The sequence below is a fragment of the Calliphora vicina genome, chromosome 4 (assembly GCF_958450345.1).
Source record: "Calliphora vicina chromosome 4, idCalVici1.1, whole genome shotgun sequence".
In the NCBI taxonomy this organism is placed as follows: domain Eukaryota; kingdom Metazoa; phylum Arthropoda; class Insecta; order Diptera; family Calliphoridae; genus Calliphora; species Calliphora vicina.
This window is the reverse complement of record NC_088783.1, coordinates 102,280,405-102,307,740: the sequence shown is the minus strand read 5'-3', so window position 1 is coordinate 102,307,740 and position 27,336 is coordinate 102,280,405. Positions and strand designations below refer to the sequence as shown.

General features: G+C 34.3%; 2 protein-coding genes across 2 annotated transcripts; both read right to left on the bottom strand.

Annotated features, from left to right (window-relative positions):
* Nucleotides 1-2,735: 2,735 nt before the first annotated feature.
* Nucleotides 2,736-26,104, bottom strand: LOC135957276 (zinc finger protein 69-like). Its single transcript, XM_065507997.1, has 5 exons — nucleotides 25,507-26,104; nucleotides 24,046-24,093; nucleotides 17,389-17,442; nucleotides 13,399-13,458; nucleotides 2,736-3,680 (listed from the first exon to the last, which is right to left on the bottom strand). The coding sequence occupies exons 1-5, from the start codon at nucleotides 25,846-25,848 to the stop codon at nucleotides 2,784-2,786; spliced, it is 1,401 nt and encodes a 466-aa protein (XP_065364069.1). The 5' UTR covers nucleotides 25,849-26,104; the 3' UTR covers nucleotides 2,736-2,783.
* On the bottom strand, nucleotides 20,876-22,473 carry LOC135956618 (uncharacterized). The gene is made up of 2 exons (XM_065507161.1): nucleotides 21,152-22,473; nucleotides 20,876-21,087 (listed from the first exon to the last, which is right to left on the bottom strand). Exon 1 carries the CDS (start codon nucleotides 22,471-22,473, stop codon nucleotides 21,292-21,294), a length of 1,182 nt encoding a protein of 393 aa, XP_065363233.1. The 3' UTR covers nucleotides 20,876-21,087; nucleotides 21,152-21,291.
* Nucleotides 26,105-27,336: the final 1,232 nt, after the last annotated feature.

Genomic DNA, 27,336 nt, shown 5'->3' with positions numbered 1-27,336 from the left:
TACTCCACAAAATATTAAACTATTAAAAAAAACGATTTTCTTATTAAAAATAAGAAACTGTGAATATGTTTGCCCCCTTAAAATCGAACTTCGAAACATTAGTTAATTTTTTTTCTGAAATGTGCCAACTTATGTTTAGTGTTTCCATATATTTCAATAAGTTATATGTAAATAAATATTTTTTTTGAAACCCGTACGAAAGTTGTGGCCTTCGTTTAAAAAATATGGAAGATTAATGATAAATCTGTATACTGTGTGAATATTTAACTAATATATATACATATTAGTTAGTAAATACTTTGTAAACCATATTTGGCCCAATGGGCTTGGTTAATAAAATTGTATAATTAAAAAAAAAATATTTTATATTCTTTGTTCAATGGAAAAAACTCTTATTTATTTTGAATTTGTAAAATGTTTTGATCAAGGCCGGTTATGGTAAACCCTCAATAATTTACATTGCTCAGTCACTTCCACATCACGTAGTCAGTCCAATTGTTTTGTGGACAATTTATTGGCCTTGAACTCGATGTAGATCCTCCAGATTAGAAAATTGTGTATTTTTAGCAGTTACATCAACAACAACGTGACTGAAAAGAAATGTATTGAGTAGTCCAAAGGAACAAAATTTTACAACTCATAAGAAGATAGTTCGTACAATTTTATTTATTTTCCACAAATTGGATTAATTTTTTATTGAATTTATATACATACATATTTACAAAAAACAGTCTTAAAATATATTAAAATTAAATACTATTAAACATTAGCATGAATTCCAGCAGACATCACCAACAAATTGACCTTGGGTATTCCAATTTGTATCATATTCGGTAAACAATTTTTTTCTAATTTTGAAAAACTCGCACGTTTTTATTGGAAAAAATAAAAACAATTCATGATCCAAATGCAATTTTCAGAGGCAATTTTAAAATGCGATCCACGTAAAATTTTAAATTTTTGCAAATATTCTTAAGAAGTGTTTTAAGGAAACAACCAAATTAAAAAAAATATATATTACAAATGCATCCTAAACAATAAAATCCAGGGGCCGTAAGTAACGGTTATCCAAAAAATTTGAAATCAAAAACTCTCTATGTTAGAGTCAAATTCGTATTGACGTGCTCTTTCAGAATCAGTTGTGATATTAAAAAAAATTATCTCAAATCCACTGTTAACAGTTATTTTTTAACGTAAAACTCTAAAAAAAGAGTCATAAAAAAACTCACTTGAGAAGTTTTATTTTTCCTGTCAGAAAAAAAAACTCATTTGAGTAGTTTTATTTTTCACGTTTATTCGGTGTTGTCATAGAATCCAATCATTGTCGGAATCGGTTTTGAAAACGACAGAAAAGGTACATTGGTCTCGTAAAATCGAAAGTTATCGGTTTTATATTTGATCTAGAATTAAATTCTTTATCGATTAAAGAACAAATTACATTGGATTTCATAAGACAAAAGTATTTTTTTTGTCGCTTTCAAAACCGATTCCGACAATGATTGGTCTATGACAACCCCGATTTTTTACTTTTTTCAGTATCTTTTTTTATTGAGTCAATCTGATATAATGTAACTTATTTATTTAAGAAAAAATCAACAATAATTTAAAAAAATCAAAAAATAGGAATCAAATTGTAATGATCTGTCCAGCGGCAAGCTTTAGGTGTCAATTTACATAAAATGAGTTTATTTTATGACGGGAAAAATAAAACGCTTTTTTAAGACTTTCATGCGAACTTTTTTGACCGTTACGGTCCCTGATAAAATCTGACATCATAACCTGATAAAAATACGACTATAAAATCGCCAATTTTTAAAAATAAAAATCGAAATGTTCAAAGTATACGAATATGGTTAAAATCAAAACTTGTTTTTTTATGTGTTCTTTGGTGAAATTCATGAACGATTTTATCTCTTTTAGTATACGTATATACATACATTATTAGGATTCGTTTACAAATTTTGATTTTGTGATATCATACCTTTTTAAAAGGTTTTGTTTAGAAGAACTCCAACTCCTTCTGCTGCATATCTGCAGCTTAAACCACTTATTTAGAGCTACATTTTCTACAGAGTAAAAACAGCCGAATATATTTCAAATCTGCATTACTATATGAATCTTTTGAAAAATTTAATGCTTTGAAAAAAAACAATGAAAAAATGCAGTACATTAAGAAAAATACATGGTGTTAAAATTTTTGATTTCCTGGGATCCGTTTAACAGTTATGAAGAAGTTAAAGGTGTTAATTTGTGGGTTAATATTTTCCAAACATAGTTTTTCATCATCACCTCCGAATTCAATAAAACTCCGCATATAATATAGAACTTATATACTGATCATTTTTTGTATCTTTAACTTTCATGGTTTTATAAATATGGCGTTTTAAACTTTGCAATATGCAAATTTAAGACCTCATAACATTTTTATATACATATGTAAATATAGTAATATAATAACCCAGGAAAAATTTTGTGAATTTTTGTAATGACCACTAGTTATTTCATGCATTCTTTTGTAAGGAGTGGTGGTTACCCAGCACATTATTTTATTTACTAGAATAAGTACTTATTTTTATGCAGGCTGGTAATGAACTTTTGCATTTAGCACAGCTATCTAGTGTGTTTGACTGGAAAACGGGAGGTTAGTGGTTCGCCACCTGTCAAAGCCATTAATTTTTTTGTTCATATCATATTCATTTATATGTTGATGTTAAAACTATTGTTAACTTATAATAAAAATTAAGCCTAATACATTTATGTATATTTTTAATATTGTTTGTGGATTAGGAATGATGATTTTTTCGATGGGCTCGTAAGCCGCACGCCTGGAAAAACGCCTTGCCGCATTCATTGCACTTATAATTTTTTACTTCGCCATGTATAAGTTGGTGTCTCTTTAAATATTTGTTATGTACAAAACCTTTGCCACAAATATTGCATATGATGTCGCGAATGTTGAGATGAGACTTAACATGATTGTTGAGAGCATGTAGTTGATTGAATCCTCTTTTACAAATGTGACATTCATAGCGAAAGCGTTCCTCGTGTCGACGTATATGATTGTCGTAACCATGTCGTGCTCTAAAACCGGTGCCACATATTTGACACAAATATGGTTTATCACCTGTATGAGAAGTTACATGCCATTCTAAATCGTTTTTAAACAGATACCCTTTGCCGCATATATCACAGTGAAAATTATATATGCCCAAATGACGTTTTTTATGTATGAGGTACTTGTGATAATTAGTAAACGTCACATCACAGGAAGGACACTTAAATGGCTGTGTTCCATTGTGTTGAGCCATATGCTGGCAGTAGGAATCATATTTTGGCAGTATTTCATTGCAAATCGTACATACAAATGGCCCTTGACTGTCGCTGAGAAATGACATTTCCGTATAGAGTTCATATTCAGGTACAAATATCTTTTCTTCCATTTTACACCTTAATTCTTGTTCTTTATCTTTGGAATACAATTCATTTAAATAGTTCATGTGGTAGTTTATATCCTCCAAGCTTATGTTTACATCTTGTTCTATTTTTAACTCCTCAAGTATTTTGGCATAAACTTCATATTTTTTATTTTTTACTCCAAATGAGATATTATCTACCTGCCATAAAATTTCATACTTTTTGTATTGTTTTATTAAATTTGGTAATATTGTTTCAATTATAGTCTAAACAGATATAAAAAAAGAAAATTGTTAATTAAAGCAGTTATACTTGTTGGATAATTAAATATTAAATGAACATTTGAATAAAATAAAAGCTTCAAAGTATTCGATTATGTATATAAAAGTTCTCGAATAGTTTTTATATTTTAAATAAAATAAAAAATATTAAGTTTTGGTGTAGGTTTTTGATATTTTTAAGATAATGAGAAACAACAAAAAACTAGAAAGTTAACAATTCAGTTTTAGGTAAAATACTCAGTCCTATATATTAATTTTAAATTGATTTATTAAATATTAACGGTGTTATAGAGAAAAAAAAACTTATTGTAGATTTAAAACACAAATTGGTTAACATATATTTTAACTTTAAAAATCATTAATAGAAGTATGTATAGTATTCAAAACGTTTGTTAAAGTCACAATAATTAATACTCCATGTCACAGAATTCCATTCCGATCGAATGTGGAATTAATTCCGCATTTTGCTTCTTTAGAAAAAGTAAAACGAATTTTTTTTTAGTTTGTAATTATTTATTTTTCTCACATTTTCAAATAATTCCTTTACTTTATTCAGAATTATAAACTATTTTGGGAATTGACTAAATAAAACGGAATCTGAAGAAGAAAAACCAAATTCAATCGGAATAATAACTACGGAATTGAAACCATTCCGAACGAGTTGTGTGACAGGCCTGAATAACTACTATACTGCGTTTTGTCTAAACCAATGATGTTCATTTCATTGTGCTTTCGCGCTGAGTAAAGCTGGCCACACACGGAATGATTTGTTCGCCTGATTTGTGATTGAAAATTTTCAATTACTTGTGATTTTGTTCGCACACAGCCCCATTAACAAGCAACAAGACGTCGAACACGAACAAATCGGACTCACAAATCATCCGTGTGTGGCCAGCTTAACAACACACATATTCTTGTTCTCTTTAAAAGAGCGTAACAAATGTCTCATTTTTTCAGAAATTCATTAAGCATTGTTGTTGGTTGGTTTTTGGACGAAGCAAAGCAAACACACGCGTTTCAATTACAAATGAACACAAAACAACAAAGTCAGAAATAAATAAAAAATTTTAGAGAATTTCGGTCGTATAATGTGTATTCTTTTATTTCCTTAAAATTTAAATTACATTCATTTAATAAATCGGTTATATCTGGCAAAAATTCTAAATCTAAACATTCTTTATTTTGTTCTTATTTTAAGTGTTTGACATTATGATTGCTGGGTAGCTCTCTCACCAATACATCTTCATTTATATTTTTGAACATCACTGGTCTAAACTGACAATGCTTCTCAGATTTTCCCCTTTTTCGTTGTTAGTGTTTTTTGCAATTAGAATCAAATATTCGTTAATTCTCTTTGTTTCATTGTTTGTTTTTAGTAAACGTAAGATAAAAACGAATTTTTAGAAAAAATGCATATTTGATTTCTATTTCAATTAAATTCTATTTCTAAGGGGGCATTTTCGTTATGACTTTAAGTCATGACTAAAAATCATGTTTTATTTTTTGTACTAACAAATTGTGACGTCTAAACAAAAGGCAAGTTTTCTGTTTTTCAAGACTTTTTTTGATATTCTGCTTTGAGCTCTTTTCTGATTGGTTGCTGATACGATTATAAACAAAAAAAACGACATGACTTTAAATCAAAGTGTATGTCGCTGGCTGCGACCTGAGCCTATATGTTGAGGACAGCGAATTTAACCAGTCTCAAATAAATGAACCACAAATTTACAATTAATGATGCATATACTTGAGCAACCGTTTATTTCTAAAAAAAGAACTTATTACAAAAAATAACTTATAAATATATTAAGCGACTTACCGCAGTCTTTATCCCCAACAAACTAAATTTTAATTCTAAAGCCAGTTATTACTGAGCCTACAAATTTCTTTTTGTTTATGTACTATTACAACAGTTCATTTCCAAATAAATAAACTGAACGAAAATACTGCAGTATAATTTAGGGACAAAAAGTGCGATTAGTTCGTAAACAAATATGAACAAAAGGGAATACAAAACAATATAAAAAAAATCCTAACGGACAAATGAACCAAACAACAATGATCATACAATTGGTAAATAAGACAATTTAAGTAAACATTAAGGTAGCTCACAAACAATAAATATAAACAAACCGAAATAATTAAAATTAATAAAAATAAAAATCGTAATAAATTTAAATAAATAAATATATGAGCCATCGGCGACATTCCCACCCCCGTGGATCGGCAACGATTCACTACTCCAAATCAAGGACTGCTAGTTTGGAAACTGGGCGTTTAAGTATTCCACTACTTGTTTGGACATCAGCTCTTCGGATTACACCATCACTGCCAGGAAACACATTTACGACACGACCTCTCTTCCAATCTCGGCGGGAAACAGCTGGATCACAAATTAGTACAAGATCTCCCGGGGCCACAGGCTTCGTATGTTCGCACCATTTGGACCGTCTTGTAAGTGTGGGCAAATATTCCACAATCCATCTTTTCCAAAAATGATCTCGTAGCTGTCGAGCAATTCGCCACTGCTTCTTCAGTACCACTGGCTTTATAATTTCAATACCTTCTGGCGTTTGAGCCGTATTTGCAGAACCCAACAAGAAATGATTAGGCGTCAATGGTTCTTCGTCTTCCGGACTGACAGGCAAGTGAGTCAATGGGCGAGAGTTCACGATGTTTTCGGCTTCAATTAAAAAACTTTGCAAGGTGTGCTCTTTTGGGGCGACTTCTTTTAGGGTTACTCTTAAAACCTTTTTAACACATTGAACCATTCGCTCCCATATTCCACCTTCTGCAGGATTATGTGGACAATTAAACTGCCATTCAATGCCCCTTGTGGACAACTCATCTTCAATTTTAACCAGATCAAATACTTCATCAAATCGCTGGGCTTCTTGGTTAACTCCAACAAAATTCTTTCCGTTATCACTCCGAATCTTCAACGGGGTGCCACGACGATTTATAAAATTCCGTATAGCCAAAATACACGAATCAGTAGATAGATCATAGGCCACTTCTAAATGTACAGCTCTGATTGTAAGGCACGTAAACAGGGCAACCCAACGTTTTTCATGGCGTCTACCAACAGTCACATTTAATGGGCCAAAATAGTCAACACCAGTATAAGTAAATGGCCGGACATATGGAGTTAGTCTATCACTTGGCAACGATCCCATAAAAGGAGCTACTGGAACAGCACGACGAATCTTACAAATGTTGCAATTTGATGTGGTCTTACTCAACAGATTTCGAAGTCGTGGAATCCAGAATCTTTTTCTTATTTCGCCTATGGTAGCCTCAAAATTTTGATGTCTCATTTTATTATGCACATGGGCAACAAATAGTTGTGTAAAGCGGTGACAGGGCGACAAAATAATGGGGTGCCTGGCATCTAAAGGCAACCAACTCGCAGCATCAATACGACCGCTCACTCGAAGTAAATTATTTTCATCAAAATATGGCGAAAGGGAAAATAACACGTTATCCTTTTTTAAAGAACCACCAGATTTTAAAACGTTTATTTCAAAGGCGAAACACTCTTCTTGGGACAGACGACACAGACTAGTTTCAGCAACCATTAACTCTTCAGCACACAGGCATCTCGAACCATTACATTTATCATATTTTCGGCAGCGATTGATAAATCTCAGAACCCAAGCCATTGTTCGTTTAAGCCTGAGAAATGAAGAAAAACGATTAAAATCAATTACTAAATTTGTACTAACCAGCATAACAAATTTCGAGCGTAGTTCTTCTTCACACAAATCATCAGATTTCTCAGAATTCTTATTCGGCCAGTCAGCTTCGTTTTCATACAAAAATTGTGGCCCTTGGAACCAACGTGTTTCAATGGAAAAATCAAATTCATTTTTAGTTCTTGTAGTATCATCGGCAACATTGAGATCTGTAGGCAACCATCTCCAATCAGTTGGGCGTGTCGAATCAAGTATTTCGGCAATTCGATGGGCAACAAATGGTTTATATCTCCTGCTTTCAGAACCAATCCAACTAATGACGGTTGTAGAGTCACTCCAACAGATTCGACGAGAAATTTTGAGTTCATGTTCCTTCATTATAGTGTCCATCAATCGGGTCCCCAAAACGGCGGCTTGTAGTTCTAATCTGGGAATAGTCATACATTTCAATGGGGCACATTTCGACTTGGCAGATATAAACGACACTCCTATTTGTCCATCAGATGTTGTATATCTCCAATAGCCAACTGCACCGAAGGCATCTTCACTGGCATCAACAAAAACATGCAGCTCTAACTCCAAGGGCAAACCATTTCCAAAATAAAATCGTGGAACCTTTACATGGACAACATTTCTTAACTCTTGGCGCCATTTATTCCACATCGCTTGTAATGACGCGGGCAACATCTCGTCCCAAAGTACATTATGTCTCCAGACTTCTCTCATCAAAAGTTTGGCAGTTATCATAAAATGGCACAAAAAACCAAGTGGATCAAAAATGGACATTACGACACATAATAACTCACGCTTTGTGGGACACCTTTTACCAAGGATGACGTCAGAATTCACACGATGGAATTTCAAAACAAATTTGAACGTGTCGTCCTTTGGATCCCAAAACATGCCAAGTACCTTTTCAGTTGAACCCTCCAACTCATTTAATCCACCTGAGAAACTAACCTGATGATCTGAACATCCTTCTAGAGCCACAACCACCTTCGATGAATTCGATGTAAATTTACGCATTTCAAAACCAGCAGCTTTATGTATTTCACGAACTTGTATGGCTATTTCAATGGCTTTTGACGGATTTACAAAACTGTCTACAAAGTCATCTACGTAATGATGGTCCAAAATTGACTTCACGGCTCTAGGGAAACGATTTCGATGCTCCATTGCATTTGTTTCCTTCACATAATGGGCAATACAGGGCGAACAGGCAGCTCCAAACGTCATCACAAGCATTTCATACACTTCCGGTGGACCACTAGCATCATCTCGCCACAAGAACCTCTGCGAACACCTGTCTTCCTCAGCAACAACAACTTGATGAAACATTTCCTTTATGTCCCCACAAACAGCTACGGAACCGATTCTAAAATTAAATAAAACTGATGGCAACGGTTTGTACTGCTGAGGGCCTTTCAATAACTTTGAATTCAACGAGACACCTTCCACCTTTGCTGCTGCATCGAACACCATACGAATCTTCCCTGGCTTATTAGGGTTTACGACACCAAAGTGGGGCAAGTACCATGTTCTCGGATAAAACGTATCGACTTCACTCAATGATAATTTGCGTACATACCGCTTCTGCAAATATTCACTCATTAATTGTTTATAGGCCGCACCAAATTCAGGATTATTTTTAATTTTTCTTTCCATTCCAAAAAATCTATTAAGGGCAATGGAATAGCTATCCGGCAGGACTACGTCATCATTACACCATAGTAGTCTGGATTCAAATCTTCCGGCAACCCTCTTCGTCGAATTTCTCAATATCTCTCGTGCACGTAAATCATCTCTTGACTCAATCACTGGTAGAGCCTTAACACCAACATTTTCAGTTTCAAAATAATTTGCCACCAAATTATTTAAATTATCCAACTGTGTCAGCAAACATGTTTGGGTTCCAGGGCGACCTCCTTTCACGTTTCCAAAAACAACCCATCCAAGAGGAGTATTGGCAGCATATGGACCAGCATCTTCCAAAGGGACTATTTCATCGGGCAATCCTAAATGGCAATGGTCCAATCCAATTAGTACCTTTGGAGCCACACATTCATATGAGTTTAAAGGCACACCATGATTCTTTACTAAATCCGCATTAAAACTCTGACTAGGCAACTTCAAATTCGAGACACCATACACATTTTTCAAAGCATATTTCCTCTTCTTATTAACACCGCTCACATGAAGATCCACCACCATAACTGGTTCTTGTGCCGATTTACCACCATACCAACTCAAATTCAATTGACTTTGTCGACCATGCAGTCCAAGCTGTCTCACTAAAGAGCTATCCATCATCGTGACCGAAGAACCTTCATCTAGGAGTGCATAAGTTTCAATAGCACAATTTGGTCCATAAAGAACCACTGGGAGCACTCTGAACAACAAATCACTTCTTTCACTAGCACTGGAAACACAACTAAGCACTGGCTCGACTGTTGAAGCTCTCTCTGTTGGCGGCACATTTACGGATCGTTCACTTGGTTCATTAGGTTTAGTTTCATGCAGTAATTTGTTGTGATTTCTTTGGCACTTTTCCATTGGACACTGCTTACGCCGACGACAATCTTTACTTGAATGACCACCACTCAGACACGAAAAACATAACTTCAATCTCTTCACTTCACTCCATCTATTAGGCACACTCAATTCTAAAAATTTCTTACAATCAAAAATTTTATGTGGGCCAACACAATAAAAACATTTTAACTGACGTTCTGGGCCATCAGAAGCATATAAAACCACTTTTCGTTTTGGATCACTGTTAGATCTATTGCCACTTGAACTGCTTATTTGCACACTTCTTACCAAATTTGCAACACGCTGGAGCCAGGTACTATAATCCAAAATAGTCGGCAACTGACGTAAAGTTGAAGCAAACTGGGCCCAATCCAAACGTTTGCTCATTGGCAGCTTCTGTACTAACTCCTCCATGAGTGTTGGATTCGACAAATGTTGATAACCATTGGCAGATTCCAAAAATGCTGCTAAATTTCTGACCTTAATGGAATACGGCACCAATTTATCGATCGCGTTTTCTGCTATGGGCTGAACTTCCTTCATCTGTTGCAATTGGCATCGAATAAGCAACTCTGGGCGACCATATTGTAGCTTTAATTGCTCTATAACTGTTGGCACATTATTTGGGTGGATGAGCAATGACTTCACGCACTCTCTGGCTTCACCTTTCAAAGCCTTCTGCAATCTCAAACAATTTTCAAAATTATTGTACGAATATGCCGCTGTCGAATGTTCAAGGGCAGACAAAAACATTGGCCAGTCCTCGGGAGTACCACAAAATTCGGGCAGATCATAAAGTTTGCGTTGTACTGGCATGGGCACTGTAGCAGGGGAAACAATAAGAGGCTGAGATGTCATCAACTGGTCTGACTGACTAACATAGGAATATGGCGTTGGATTCCGGCGATCAACCATGTTCTCAGGGCCACTGCTAATACTTTGGATGACTGGCGCATTATGTCCAATAACATTCGGCGTATTTAAATTTTGATTTGCTCTTAAAGCACGTTGAGCGTTTGCCAATTGAGCTTGCAGGATATCAATTTGTCGTTGCAGGTTCTCATTATCAGACGATATGGTTTGTGGTGGCTGGGTTCTCACATTAGGACCGGGCACTAACGGCGGCAGACTAAAGGGCTCTTCACTTGTTGAACTGAAAATGTTTTGCGTTGATACAGCAGGTGTCGGTTCTCTAGGGGCACTTATAGAGGCACTAGTTACCGTTGTTCCGAGGGCAACAGAACTGACATTTTGTACCGACGGCATTTGAGAAACATTTGCTGAACTATTTGTTCCGGCAGGCGTGGAACTATTCACATTTTGGCTCATTGCTGTCTGCAAACGAGAGCTTTTTCTAGATGGCGACCGTTGCATCTTGAATCACAAATATTTTCAAAGGGCACACAAATTCACAAATATTAAACAGCAACACAAAATTAATTTGTTCCGGCAGGCTTGGGGCTTCACAAAAATTCACAAATTAATTGCTATTCAATTCAGATTAAAATTTAATTGCTCCGGCAGCCAAGGAATCACACAATTTATCACAAATAAAAAAACACAATTTGTTCCAGGACAGGTTACAATTTCATACAAGTTTACTCGTTCCGGCGTGTAAGGAACCACAAAATCCAATAAAATTTGTTCCGACGGGCAAGGAACCACAAGATCGCTCAAAGGTTGCAAAATAAAATTTGTTCCGGCAGGCAAGGAACCACAAGTTCGCTCATAGAGTGCGAAATATAATTTGTTCCGACGGGCAAGGAACCACAAGATCGCTCAAAAAATTGCGAAATAAAATTTGTCGCTGGCTGCGACCTGAGCCTATATGTTGAGGACAGCGAATTTAACCAGTCTCAAATAAATGAACCACAAATTTACAATTAATGATGCATATACTTGAGCAACCGTTTATTTCTAAAAAAAGAACTTATTACAAAAAATAACTTATAAATATATTAAGCGACTTACCGCAGTCTTTATCCCCAACAAACTAAATTTTAATTCTAAAGCCAGTTATTACTGAGCCTACAAATTTCTTTTTGTTTATGTACTATTACAACAGTTCATTTCCAAATAAATAAACTGAACGAAAATACTGCAGTATAATTTAGGGACAAAAAGTGCGATTAGTTCGTAAACAAATATGAACAAAAGGGAATACAAAACAATATAAAAAAAATCCTAACGGACAAATGAACCAAACAACAATGATCATACAATTGGTAAATAAGACAATTTAAGTAAACATTAAGGTAGCTCACAAACAATAAATATAAACAAACCGAAATAATTAAAATTAATAAAAATAAAAATCGTAATAAATTTAAATAAATAAATATATGAGCCATCGGCGACAGTGTAAATGCCACCTTATAAATTTATATTTAATCTTAAATGTATTAATATACAAAAGTTTTTAATTTATTTTGTTTAATTATACTATGCACGAAATTTACACTTTTTTCTGTCAAGCGGGGCAACCGACGGGTTAAACTAATTCGAGTACGCTGAATCCAGTGGTGTTAACCGTTTTATTAGGTTAGCCCTTGTTTTCGAGGTATACCGTTATTTCGAAAATGGGGGAGTTTGCACAACATATATTCGAGTAACTCAAAAACGGTTTAGTTTATTGAATAAACTGAACAAATTCGAGATTCCGCAATAAAATTTCCTTTAAGTAAGGCTTAATCTGCGCAGTCGTTTAGGAAAATTTCAAGATTTTAAAAATTTGAAAATTCATCCAAAAAAAATTATATTTCTAAAACGACTGTGCAGATTAAAAAAAGTTTCAGTTTTACTTAAAGGTAATTATAATAAAACGGTTAGCACAACTGAATTCAGCGTACTCGAATTAGGTAAACCCTGTATTCATATGACGAATATTCCGTGATAAAATAAACTGTTTATGATTTGTTTTCTTAATTTATATTTATTGTCATTATAAAGTTGCTATAAATTGAATATACAATTTTCGTTATTGGTTGAATTTCAAATACAAAAATTATTGAATAGATAATTTTCGTAATTGAAAACACATTTTTGTTATTTTTTGTGTTTCAATTACGAAAATTATCTATTCAATTATTTTTGTATTTGAAATTCAACCAATAACGAAAATTGTATATTCAATTGTCAAAATAATCAAATTCAAAATTCAATAGAAAATATCAAGAAATTTTGTTTGGAATGGAATGACAAAATCAATATTCTGTATTTCGACGGAGAGTATAAATGTATGTAGATTGTTATATATTAAAAGAAAGATATTTATTCGATTATTCGACATGAATATTATAAGATTGGAATAATAACGAAGATTATTGTTATCGAAAATTTTCATAATCGTAATTTCTCGAAATGTAAATATTCGAGAATTTTAAAAAACACAAAGTTGATTTCTAAACTAAAGTTATAATTATTATATTAGTTTTTATATAATAATTATAATTAGTTTTTTTTTTTTGTTTTCTTACCCGTCGACGTTTCTTTGGCTTGTTTGTATTTGAGAATTTATTAACATCATCTACATCGCTCTAAAAATGGAAAATTAATATTTATTAATACAAATTAAAAGAAAAACCTTAACTACTAGAGTTTGACAAAACTTAGGACACAATGTTACACCAAAAATATGCTGGGTTTATCATATAGCAATTCTGTTTTAATTTTCTCGATCACTTTAGTTTAGTACTTTTTTATTAGCAAATGTACTGAAATAACGATATTTTTAAAGATACAATCATCAGAGATGGGGGTAGTGCACTAAATTTGCAGTTTCCACTAAAAGTTAGTGATAGTGCAACATTTTTCACTATCACTAATAGCTATTTAGTGGTGAGTTGAAAAATAACAGCCTCACTAAACAATAGTGGTAGTGGTACAAGAAAATTTTTCACTAAAATTAATTTAGTGATAGCGAAAAACCTTTTTCTTACAGCTTAGTGGAAATTTTTTTCTCCACTAACAGGATAGTGGAAAAATATAATCATTCACTAATGTTAATGGAACTTAAATACATATCATTATATTGAATTATTTTACACTTTTTTATTTTTTTTTAACTTAATATTTTATTCTTTAAGTTTATTTCTTAAAACATTAGGTTATATTGCGATATACATTGTTCAATTATATTAATACAAATTAAAATTGCTAAGATTTTAATTCCTGAAATTTACTTTACTTATAAATTTAAAGTTTTATTTTTTTTATACAATAAAAATAATAAAATGGAAATATTTTGACTATATTTTCAATTTGTTTGGAATATTTCTATAAACACTATTTTTTGAGATTTTAGTGCATATAATATAACTAAAGCTTTCATGTAGTGACTGTTAAAAATTTGCACTATTTTATTGTAGTGCAAAATTTTCACTACCACTAATTTTTTTAATTGTAGTTAAAATATGTTTCACTACCACTAAATTTTTTAGTGGTAGTTAAAATATTTTTTACTACCACTATAGTGATGAAAAATAGTGGAAAATCAAAATGTTGTCACTATAGTGGGATTTAGTGGAAACCTTAGTTTAAACTCCTTTAGTGGAAACTCTGACAATCATAGATAAATACACATACAGCATAAACTAGAAAAAAAAACTCAAACAAGTGATTTCTAAATAGTTTTGGTTTAGAAACGTTTATACATTAGGGTGGCCCTTAATAAACGAAAGTTGGATTTTGGCCATTCTCACCCTCCAGTTTGGTGAACATTAGCAAAAAAATCATCCTGAAAAAATTTTAGGTAAATCGGTTGGGGTTAAGACGTGCCGCAAGCCCTCTGAAGTTTTGAGATGCATTTACAAGGGGAAAAAATGCATTTTTTTCAGTTTTTGTAAAAATTTTGCCATTAAAAAATTACTTTTGTAATTTAATTTAAAAGAATCGAAATGTGTACGTAATTGTCGTTCTAATGAGACATAAAAAACAGAAATCGGTCAAAAAATGTTAAAGTTATTAAAAATTCGCCAGGCCATTAACGTGTCTCAGGCCACTAGAACATGAAATGTAGGAACAAAATTAACATATTTTGAGAAATATTAAAATAAAAGCTAATTTTTACTTAAAATATGTCCATATTTACTTGTATATGAGTTTTTGTCTTCGTAGGATACCGTTAACCTATTCTTAGGTATGAACAAAAAAATTTAATTTTTTTAACGGCAGTTTCAAAACTCCATTTTCAAATTTTTAAAAATTTTGTTAAACAAATTTCAGAATTTTTTGATCATCTCATTGGGATTTATTAAGAGTATAATAGGGAATAAAAATGTGAAAAAATTATGAAAATATCTCTTATAGTTTTTCCGTACCTGCGATTTAAATTTTGAAATTTTCGAGAAAAACCAATTATTTGGCAATTTTTAGGCCAATGAGCTCTATTTCCTTACTCTTATGAATTTTAAGTAAAACCTATTCAGAATATTATAGTCCAGATAATTCAAAATATACTCTGAAACTTCTACTAAAATCGGAAGACGTTAACCCTTAAATCGTGAAGGTCAAAGGTAAAATTTTTCAATATTTGGAATTTCTCTTGGAAAGATTTCGAAATGATCGAAATGTTGTATATTTTTGGGCCGATTTTGATGAAATTTAACAAAAATATAACATAAACTCTAGGGTTTATAATAACAGCACAAGAATGGAAATTAACGCTTAATGGCACTTGGGGTTAAAATGACACCAAACTTTTAAAATCATAATTTTTTATGGTTTTAGAAGTTTGGGGTCATTTTAACACCAAGTGCTATATAGGGTTAATTTTAATTTTTCTGCTGCTTTTGTAAATACTAGGCTTTGTGTTATATTTTTGTTAAATTTCATCAAAATCGGCCCAAAAATATACAACATTTCGAACATTTCAAAATCTTTCCAAGAGAGATTCCAAATATTGAAAAATTTGACCTTTGACCTTCACGATTTAAGGGTTAACGTTTTTTGATTTTTGTAAAAGTTTCAGAGTATATTTAGAATTATCTGGACTATAATATTCTAATTAAGTTTTGCTTAAAATTCATAAGAGTAAGAAAATAGAGCTCATTGGCCTAAAAATTGCCAAATAATTGGTTTTTCTCGAAAATTTCAAAATTTAAATCGCAGGTACGGAAAAACTATAAGAGATATTTTCATAATTTTTTCACGATTTAATTCCCTATTATACTCTTAATAAATCCCAATGAGATGATCAAAAAATTCTGAAATTTGTTTAACAAAATTTTTAAAAATTTGAAAATGGAGTTTTGAAACTGCCGTTAAAAAAATAAAATTTTTTTGTTCATACCTAAGAATAGGTTAACGGTATCCTACGAAGACAAAAACTCATATACAAGTAAATATGGACATATTTTAAGTAAAAATGAGCTTTTATTTTAATATTTCTCAAAATATGTTAATTTTGTTCCTACATTTCATGTTCTAGTGGCCTGAGACACGTTAATGGCCTGGCGAATTTTTAATAACTTTAACATTTTTTGACCGATTTCTGTTTTTTATGTCTCATTAGAACGACAATTACGTACACATTTCGATTCTTTTAAATTAAATTACAAAAGTAATTTTTTAATGGCAAAATTTTTACAAAAACTGAAAAAAATGCATTTTTTCCCCTTGTAAATGCATCTCAAAACTTCAGAGGGCTTGCGGCACGTCTTAACCCCAACCGATTTACCTAAAATTTTTTCAGGATGATTTTTTTGCTAATGTTCACCAAACTGGGGGGTGAGAATGGCCAAAATCCAACTTTCGTTTATTAAGGGCCACCCTATTATACATACATACTTAAATTTTTTGTTTGTTATTTTAGTGAAAAAGCTACTGTAACTCATCCATTTTCAAACCGATTTTTACAAATATTTCTGTGTTTGAACGAAGTGATCGAGAAAAACTATAAATATTTCCGTACTCTATGCACTCCAAAAAAAAAAACAAATTGCTGTACGAGAACCCCTATATATTTGTATCGTTCATTTTTTTATCACTGTGTAATTATTTATTTAAAATTCATATATAATTGTATTAATTATAAGAATAATTATTTTGAACCTAAAAAATTGTTATAGGATTAGTTGATAAAAGTTCAAAGCATAAAGCAAAATTAAAATTTAGAAATAGGAACTCGTTCAATCACCAAAGGAGTTGATTGTTCATCATCAGTATTGCAATTTTCATTCAAATGCATGTTTGTTTTATGTAACCAAAAATCAATTTTAGCCAATTACATACTTTTCCAATTCATATGATTTGCAACGAGATTAGCTGATTTGAAAGATTCAAATTTTTGAATTCTTCAAAATACAATTTTGTGAAACTCGAGTAGTAGATATTTATTTATGTATGTATATATTATCAGGTGTGTCACAGACATCAAATTCAGATCCATAGGAAATCAAAAAAAAATTACAATTTCGTACGCTTTCATATAATTTCTGTGATAGACCTGTACAACATGTCTTACTTACGGTTTCTTTTGCTGATTTTTTCTTATTTTCAGAGTTTTTTGACTTCTTTGTTTTCTATAAAAGTATAATTCAATTATTAATAACAATATAAAAATTTGTTTTTGTTCAATGTGGATTGCTATTATTTTAAATTAAAATATATAAATTAAAGAAATATATGGGCATTTCCACCGAAAGTCCACCCAGACCGAAAAATTAAAAGTTAATCAAAAGTTTTTTCTTTCTTGTATTATTTAAGATTAGGTTAGGTTCCATGGGTAGCCACTCTTCAAGCAGCTCACTTGGGTCCATTCAAAACTGATCCCATTGTGATACCCAAGGGGTAAACATCTTGGTATTAATTATACGTCCGTTGTTTCCAGGCTAAACCAACCAGATTCTCTGATGAAAGAGTAGATTCGTCTAAGACTTATCCTTGATAGCTCATCTAAGCATGATAGGAATGGTGTTCCGAAGATACGTTCCCTCAGATTTATCAGAGCCGGGCATTGACAGAATAGGTGTGACACCGTCTCATCCTCTTCTTCATTATGGCAGCTCCTACAGTAGTCATTATACCGTAGGCCCAATCTCCTAGCATGTGTCCCAATTATACAGTGTCCTGTAATGAAGGAGACAATTAGCCTTATTTGCTCACGACGAAATTCCATAAGTAGATTCGTCCTGCTGGCATCATATACGGGCCAAGTAGACCTCGTTGTAACACAGGAAGACTCATTGGTCCACCTGCTTTGTGCAGATTCATATAGTGTCCGCTGAACAGCCATCTTGCATATAGCAAGGGAAATACCAGAAAAGGGGTCGATCTCATCATCATCCATCATCGCCCCCATTTTGGCCAGTTCGTCAGCTATACAATTACCCTGATTACCATCGTGGCCAGGGACCCATATAAGCGTTATCCTAGAATGTCTCGCTATCTCATTAAGGGATACCCGGCATTCCTCGGTTAACCTAGATGTCGTAAAGACACCCGCTATTCCTTTAACGGCAGCCTTGCTATCGGTAAATATACATATATCACCAGATATTTGATAAAACCTCAGCCAGTTGGATGCACGTTTAATGGCCGTAATTTCCGCCTGAAGAGCCGTACAGAAGTTAGGTAGCCTGAAATAGGATTTAATCCCATAGTTCTCAATAAAGAAACCACCACCGACCCTATTGCCCCTCTTTGAGCCATCAGTGAAAACCCTTATGACATCATCAGGGGGTAAGAGTCCGCGCTGCCATGAATCCCTATTCGGGATCTTAATATGGAAATGCATATCGAAAAATGGTTTTGCGATGCAGTAATCGACATTACTATGTAAGTACCCATAGTAGTTCAGTATCTTAGAGTGCCCATGATCTTTACCATACCACGAACATCCAGCATTTAGTCTCACAGCAGAGTTGAGAGCCATTTGTATCACCATCAAATCAACTGGTAACCAGTTCAGGATAGTAAAAAGTGCCTTAGAGGGGGTAGTCCTTATAGCGCCTGTAATCAGTATCGCAATAGTCCTGAGAACTCGTTCCACAGCCTTACGGTGAGTAGCATTATCCAAGGCGTGCCACCACACCAACACTCCATAGAACAAGATGGGTTTAACAACTGCTTTGAAGATCCAACTGATACCCTTCGGCATAATACCCCAGTTTGTACCAATTGCCTTCTTACAGGAGTAGATGGCTACATAAGCCTTGTTAATCCTGTTTTGAATATTCAAATTCCAGGACAATCTTTTATCTAGAATGATGCCAAGATACTTCGCATTATCTCTAATCTCAAGACTGATTCCATTCAGTCTAGGTGGTCTGAAGTCATCGATCTTATACCTCCTAGTGAAGAGAACCAGTTCCGTTTTTTGTGGGTTCACACTAAGTCCACATGAAATACTCCACTCACTCAGTGTACTTAATGCTGATTCCATACAACTGGATATTGTATCCAGAAATTTACCAGATATACAAACTGCAACATCGTCAGCATATGCGACTGTCTTGATCCTTCTGTTGTCCATCCTGGTCAACAGGGAATTCATAGCCAAATTCCACAGAAGTGGTGATAAAACACCCCCCTGCGGGGTTCCACGATTGGCCACTTTTAAAACACTTACACCACCTAAAGTAGCACAAATGACTCTATAACCGAGTATCTTTTCGACTAGTCGGCGAACACATAGATCAATTCCCAGTTCATCCATCGCAGATAGGATGGCATCGGGCCTGACATTATTAAAAGCTCCTTCAATATCGAGAAAGGCAACAAGTGAATACTCCTTATGTATTAGCGACTCCTCAATGGAGCCAACTAGCGAATGTAGAGCTGTTTCCACAGATCTGCCTTTGGTGTAGGCATGTTGGGATTTAGAGATGAGTTCCGACGGAATGGTCATTCTCAGATATACGTCAATCACCCTTTCTAGGGTTTTCAGCAGGAAGGATGCAAGGCTAATTGGCCTATAATCCTTTGGTTTAGTGTGAGTCGCCTTACCACCTTTAGGAATGAAGACTACTCTGCATCTCGTCCACCATGTGGGAATATAGGTCCATCTAATACACGCTGTGTATATGCTAATGAGCCATGGTACAACTATTTCTTCGTTCTTTTGAAGATCAGCAGGAATAATGCCATCCGGCCCAGGAGATTTAAACGGGTCGAAGCTTTTGATTGCCCATTGGATTCTATCCCTGTTTATCGGAACAGAGTTATCACCCGGAGCAACAGAATCGGCAGCCCCATTCATAGTCTCATCATCGACTGGAAGGCAACCTGGAAAATGAGTATCTAATAGGACCTCAAGTGTTTCCTTACTATTCAGAGTCCATCTACCACAGGGTTTCTGGATATAGCTTGGTACAACCGGTGAAGTTGATAGAATTTTACGTAATCGGTTAGTCTCAGAGGATCCTTCCACGCCGCTACAGAAGTCCCTCCAGGCTTTCCTTTTCGCATTCCTCGTAAGGTTCTTAAAGTGGTTCACTGAGGACTTATATTCCGGCCAGTTACCCAGCCTCTTTGCCTCGTTGAACAATTTACGACACGCCCTTCTTGCGTGTGCAATCTCAGGGTTCCACCAGGGTGGCTTATTCCTACCCCTGCAGATATTCGGCTTACAGGCCAAATTAGTAGCTGATTGGAACGCTTCTGTAAGTGCCTCAACTGCTACCTCAATATCGTCCCTATTTCCAATAGTGGGCGGGTTTGGTAGAGACCGGGAGAGTACATCATTCTGCAACTCCCAATTGGTCTTCCTCCTATTTAGAATGGTATTATCATTCCTGTAAGTTACACTGATATTGAAATCAATATATAGATGATCAGAAAAAGAGCAGTCGTCGGAGACAGCCCAATTGTTAATCATACTGTGGTGCTCAGCACTCACAAGTGTTAAGTCTAGTACCTCACTTCTGTTTGAAACAATGAAGGTAGGTTCTGAACCTCTATTAACTACTTCCAAACTACTATTAAGTATGAAACTGAAAAGACTCTCACCTCTTGTGTTGGTGTCGCTGCTACCCCATACAATGTGGTGCGAGTTAGCGTCAGCACAGATAACCAATGGTATCCTGGACTCATTCGCCTTTTTCACAGCACTACGGATATCATCGTTTGGTGGATGCTCCCCGTGGTCATGCGCCATGTAGCTGGATATCAGCCATAACAAACAGCCTTCATTAGTTTCCCATGAGACTGCTACTGTATCTTCATTACTGTAATCAGACAGAATGAAGATTTTCAAAGAGCTTTTAGCCAATATACAGGATCTAATTTTACCTGCGCCTTTAGCGAAGTAGAGCTTATAGCCCTTCAAACATAGTCCACAGATACGGTCCTGATGGACCCAAGGTTCCTGGACCATGACTAGCTCCTCCCCGTTCTGAGCAATTCGGAGGAGCAGTGCAGCTGATGCTGCTTTAGAGTGGTGAAGGTTTATCTGGGTCACCCTCACCATGCTCCATTTTTACAATAGTGACGTCGGCGTCCTCCTGGTCAGAATTCAGGAGGGCGTCCTCGTCCACCACCTCATCCATCCGTTCAAAGAATGTACCAACTAGTTCGGAGACTGAGTTGGTATCTTCAGTGTCGGCTGGATCAGTGGCGTCATTGCAATCCATGCCCTCTTCCGAGAGCATGGGCTTTACATCACCTGAGGATGTATCGCCTTTGTTGTCGCTACGGTAGACACGCAGGATGATCGTACCAAATCCATAGTAGACCTTCCCTTGTGCCTTCCTTAGCGGCCCCAAAGAGTCCTTATTCAGGACAACGATCGCTTTCCTTGAAGAGCCCTCAGCGTCCGTAACCTTAACAACTTTCCAGTCTTGAGTTGGAAGCTGTGGGTTACAGCACTGAAGGATCTCCAAGATCTCCTCCGGGCTAGATGGCTCAGCTGGTATTTTAGCTATGGATCTAGGCTTTCGGGGTATCTCACTCACAGATACCACCTCAAGCCTAGACCCCGGCCAAACCTCACCCAGTGATGCGACGGCAGTCTTTAGTAGCAACGCTGAGCGTTCATCTACACAAGACATAAGTTTTACGTGACCCTGGTACCAACCAGCGTCATCGCATTGTGGAGGAGTGCCTGGGTTCTCTTTGAGAACTTTCCAAAACACCCCTACCAGTTTTTGCTTCACCATATCCCAATTCAATTGAGATATGGATCCGTCATTCGCACTCCGGTCGATAACCGCCCTAACAAGACTGTCTTTGACAATCTCGCTAAAGGATTTAGCTAACGACCTTTGTGCCGCTTTGGGACGTTTAGGTCCCGGTTGCTGGCTCTTGGTCGCTGTATCCTCCTCTGAACGTTGCCGTTTAGGCCCCGCTGGTAATTCAGCAGAAGGAGGAGCGGTCTTGAGACCAGCAATATAGGCTTTCGCCCAGGAAAGCGAAGCTTGTTGCTCCTTAGTGAGGTCCTCGACTTTTTTCGAGCCAAGTGCCTCAACAAAGCGGTAAGCGGAACGCCTGGTGGTAGCAGCCCTTCTAGCAGGGTTTTTATGCCTGGGGTTAGTTTCAGAGCCGGGATTGGCCAGGGGTGATGCGTCTTCAGGACAGGAGGATTCCTTCACAAGACCTGAGCGCACAATTGGCATATGGGAAGATAATACTCAAACACAGAATTGGTGTTATTTACTAGGAAGTACAAGGTAGAGAGCTTCAATTTGCCGAAATTAGACGGTGTTGAGCTGAGTTTATCAGGGGGAGCCAAGTATTTAGGAACCTTCCTTGACAATAAACTGTCATGGAAAATAAATACGCAGGAAAGATTAAAAAAGGGCATCAATGCCTACTATACATGCAGGAACTCAATTGGCAAGAACTGGGGCTTGCGACCTAGTATGGTTAATTGGATCTACACTTCTGTTGTTAGACCTATTATTACTTATGGTTGCGCAGTGTGGTGGGAGGCAATGAGGAAACATAGCTACAGGGCTATACTCAATAAAGCTCAAAGGTGTGTATGTCTGGGCATCACAGGTGTCTTAGGTAGCACCCCTCAGGCGGCCTTGGATATAATCCTAAACCTACTACCCATTGAAAACTATGTTGAGAGTGTGGCAGCAAGGAACTTACTCAGACTATCAGAGTCTTCTTTGGTAAAACCCCTGTATGAGGCAGGACATTATTCCATCTGGAATCTCTGACTATAAGGTCGCAAAATCTTCGCGATCTGGAAAGCCACAGAGTTGATAAAGGCACACGTCAATAGAGTGGCTGCAGTGACTATATACGCAGACAGTCAGGCGGCACCAAAGGCTCTGGGGAGTCATTTAATACACTCCAACCTAGTAGAAGACTGTAGGAGAGTTCTAGAGGAGCTATTGGTACACTACTCAGTAAGATTGTGTTGGGTACCAGGGCACTGTGATATACATGGAAATGAGGTAGCAGATGAACTGGCTAGACATGGTTCTGATCTGGATCATGATACTAGGGAACGGGAGGTTAAGCCACCCATTTGTCACTACAGGTTAATTTACGAAAGATTCCGCGACTATACAAATCAATCCTGGGGCAGTAGATCAGATTGCAAAGTGTCCAGGGCCTTATGGCCAAAACTGAATGCAAACGCGACTAGAACCCTGATAGAGTTGGATAGGTATAATTGGAGCTCAATTGGAGAAACATTTCATATTTCTAGGAGTAAGTGTGCAATTGCAATTTTTATTATCTTTTAATGATATTTTAAGATAACTTCACGGCAGACAAACAAACATTTATTCTCATTATTTCTATGGATACGAACGGAAGTGCTTGGAATTTTGTATTTTAAAAAATATTAATAAAATAAACTAATTATAAAAAAACTCGATTATTAAAAAATAGTTTTATATTAATTTTCAAAAATGTGTAACGTCACGCCATATTGTGAGTAATTTTCCTGCATGAATTAAACGAAGAACGTCAATTACAGGCGGCAATTTTGAAGATATTTCGATATAATTTGGTACATACGATTGTTTCAGCACAATATCTTCAACTCCATATGGTCGGTCAATTGTTGCAATATTTTTTCTGAATAAAGTGGTACTTAATTACTTCGGAAATATAAAAATAAAATTTACAAATTTGACTTTTTCATTATTTTTTTTAACATTTCGTCCTACAAATGTCACGTCACGCCATAATGGAAATACCCATACATATATTAATACATTACTTACAGTTTCCTTTTTTAGTGTATCAGCGGTATTTTCAGTGCTTAATTCAACCTGACAATAAAATATTTTTATAAATTTACAAAAATTTTATAAATTAATTTTTAAATACGTATAAAAATAAGAATTTTGAAACTGATAAAGTTTTACCTAGAATTGATGTTGTATTTAAGAATTTATATATTTGGGGGATTCAAACGGTCTCCTATTAGGTCGTATTGTCGTAATGTCATAAAATATTTTTTTAATTTAAACAAATTTGTGTTGGGTTTCAAACAAAAAATTTATAAACTAATAAGACTTTTTGAACTATGTTTATTGGTTTGTCATAAAATAACCCTTTTTTTGTTTGCAGCACAACAAGAATTTGTCAATACGACATAATAGCAGAACGTTTGAATCTCTCAATTATTTTAAAGGAAATTTTTAAATTGTTTATAAAAAGACAATAACTAATTTGATCAGCACTTTTCTCTGGTGTCTAGAAGAGCTATCTAGGATGAAGCTGAGACTCATCTTTATCAGAGAATCTTCTATTGAAACAATTTGAAAACAAACTCGTATCGAATAAGATATCTGCTGTTTAATCTTGGTTATCACAACGGGATCAACTTTTTAATGTATCAAAGTGAGCTGCTTGTGTGGTGACTGCCTACGGAACTTATCCTAACATAACATGCCCATCAGATGGCTTTTATCAAAAAGCAGGAGGTGAAATATCAAAAAGCATAATTTCGAAAAAAATATAATTTTTTTTAATTGTTTAAAAAAATGTATGAAAACATAAAAACAATTATTTGTATTATTTGAAAATCTAATGAAATTTTTGTTTAGTGGATGAAATTGTATTGTGATAAATCTGCTTTTGACAATACTAAGTATTGTAGTTTGAAAATACCTTAAATAACAATGAATTTGTAGAGTTTCTTCCAGCTCAAGGTCAGTATTGCGATATAATGCTTTTAAAAACAGTTAAATTAGTTTCTTGGATTTACTAATTACAAGTAGTATTTACATAAATTTTAGAAATGAATAATTTAAAGTGTCACAAACATATCCAAGGATACAGTTAATGGTTGAGTCAATTCAACCAATTTAATTTTTAGTTCATTATCGTATACATATCTTAACTTACTTAACTAAACTATGCTGAGATAAAATTATTTAGCATAAAAAATGTTGGCCATCTTTATTATACTAATAATATAAATATAAATAAAACTAATTTTTGAGATTTAATTTGGCTCAATTTCTTTTAGTATAATTACTCTATAATAATTCATATTATACCACTGCAATTTAATTTTAGACAATTGGCAAATTGGAATGTATTTTCTACCCTGCCAATTGTCTAAAATAAAATTTACATTGGTATTCTTTGAATTATTACAGAGAATTATAATAAATATTTGAGCCAAATTAAAAATTTACTTTCAAATTATTTAAATAAAACTATTTTAGACTTACATCAAAATCTGCGTCGTTTGAATCGTCAGAGAATTCATCGGAACTACAATCTTTTAGTATGAAAGGATATCGTTGATTAAAATTATTGGTGGTCTCTTCTGGGATGCTATTTGTACTGTTATCAAATGTCACTTTATTCTTGCCTATTTCACAACATTCAACATTATCTTTGACAATTTCTTCACGTTCATCTTTAACGTCTGTTATCACAAAATCCTCTACACTATCCATGTTTTTTAGTACGTTTTTTTCAGATTTCCTTGTCTCCAAAGGATCTCTATATACTTCAGAACATGTAGAGCTATTTACAATTTTCTTATAGTCTTCTTCAATTACTTCCATATCTAATGATTCTTCGACCTTAATTTCTTCTGGTTCGAATACAAGAATTGGACACTTGACTTGTTCCTCTGTATATTCTGCATCTTCAAAATGATGCAAATGCTCTTCAAGATGTTTAGAGAACTTTTTTAATTGATCGCAGTCCGTGCTACAAAAAGCACAATGAAATGTAAAAATCTTATTCTTGTTTTTAATAGTTTTTATATTTATTAATATATTTCCACATTTTTGACGATCTGAATTTTTATTTGCTCCCATTTTTAGTTATTTTGATAAAATTAAAAAATAAACACTTTCAACTAGTTTGTTTACATTTCAAGTTATATGTTTAGTGAATGTCTAAAATGTTATAGTATGTTCAGTCTCTATAGATATTTTGTTGGATAGGGAACAAATTTCCAAAAAACCAGGTGGCAGCGTAACTACAACAATACACGAACAACAGTCATTTTTGTTTGAGTAAAAACTTAATATTTAAAACTAGCTGACCCGGTGCGCTTCGCCACCCCAATTAGAAGAAAGAAATAGTACTATCAAGTCTCACTTTGTGAATCTAATTGTAAATGTCTAATTTCATATTTCTGGGTTCATTATTATTGAAAATGCAAAATGTATTCCAAATTTTAAATTTTTAGGTTTATTATTTAAAATATTCAAAAAGTACCATTGCAATAAGGAAATAGTACCATCGATTATCACTTTTAAATTCGCATTCACTAAACCATAACCCGTCAAGTTTGAATTTTAGATTTGTATATCATTTCCTATATTATCAACTAATTTTGTTTCTATAATACTTCATATTTAATAAATTATCACAAAACCGAAACCGATCGGTTTTTAATTTATTAAAACCGAAACCGTGGTTTTGAAATTCTTCGATTTTTTGGAAACTCTAGGTCCATTATTATAGGAAATTCAAAAAAGTACCATTACAATATATAAAAAGTACCAAAAATCCCCCATTTGTGGTTTCCGACTCACTCGGGTCCATATAAGCTTAATTTCATGGCTTTAGGTTCATTGGTGAAGAAATTACAAAAAGTACCATTTGAATAAAGAAAAAGTACCAAAAAGTCTCCCCCTAGACTTCTCACTCACTTAGGACCATATATGTTTAATTTCGTGTTTCTAAGTCCATTGTTATAGAAAATTCAAAAAAAGTACCATTAGAAAAAACAAAAAGTCTCCCCCTAGAAGTCTCACTCACTTAGGACCATATATGCTTAACTTCATATTTCTATGTCCATTATTACAGAAAATTCAAAAAGTACCATTAGAATATAGAAAAAGTACCAAAAAGCAGTCACTTGTAGATTCCCACACACTTCGGCCCATATAAGCTTTATTTCATGTTTTTAGGTTCATTGGTGAAGAAATTACAAAAAGTACCATTCGAATAAAGAAAAAGTACCAAAAAGTCTCCCCCTAGAATTCTCACTCACTTAGGACCATATATGCTTAATTTCATGTTTCTAAGTTCATTGT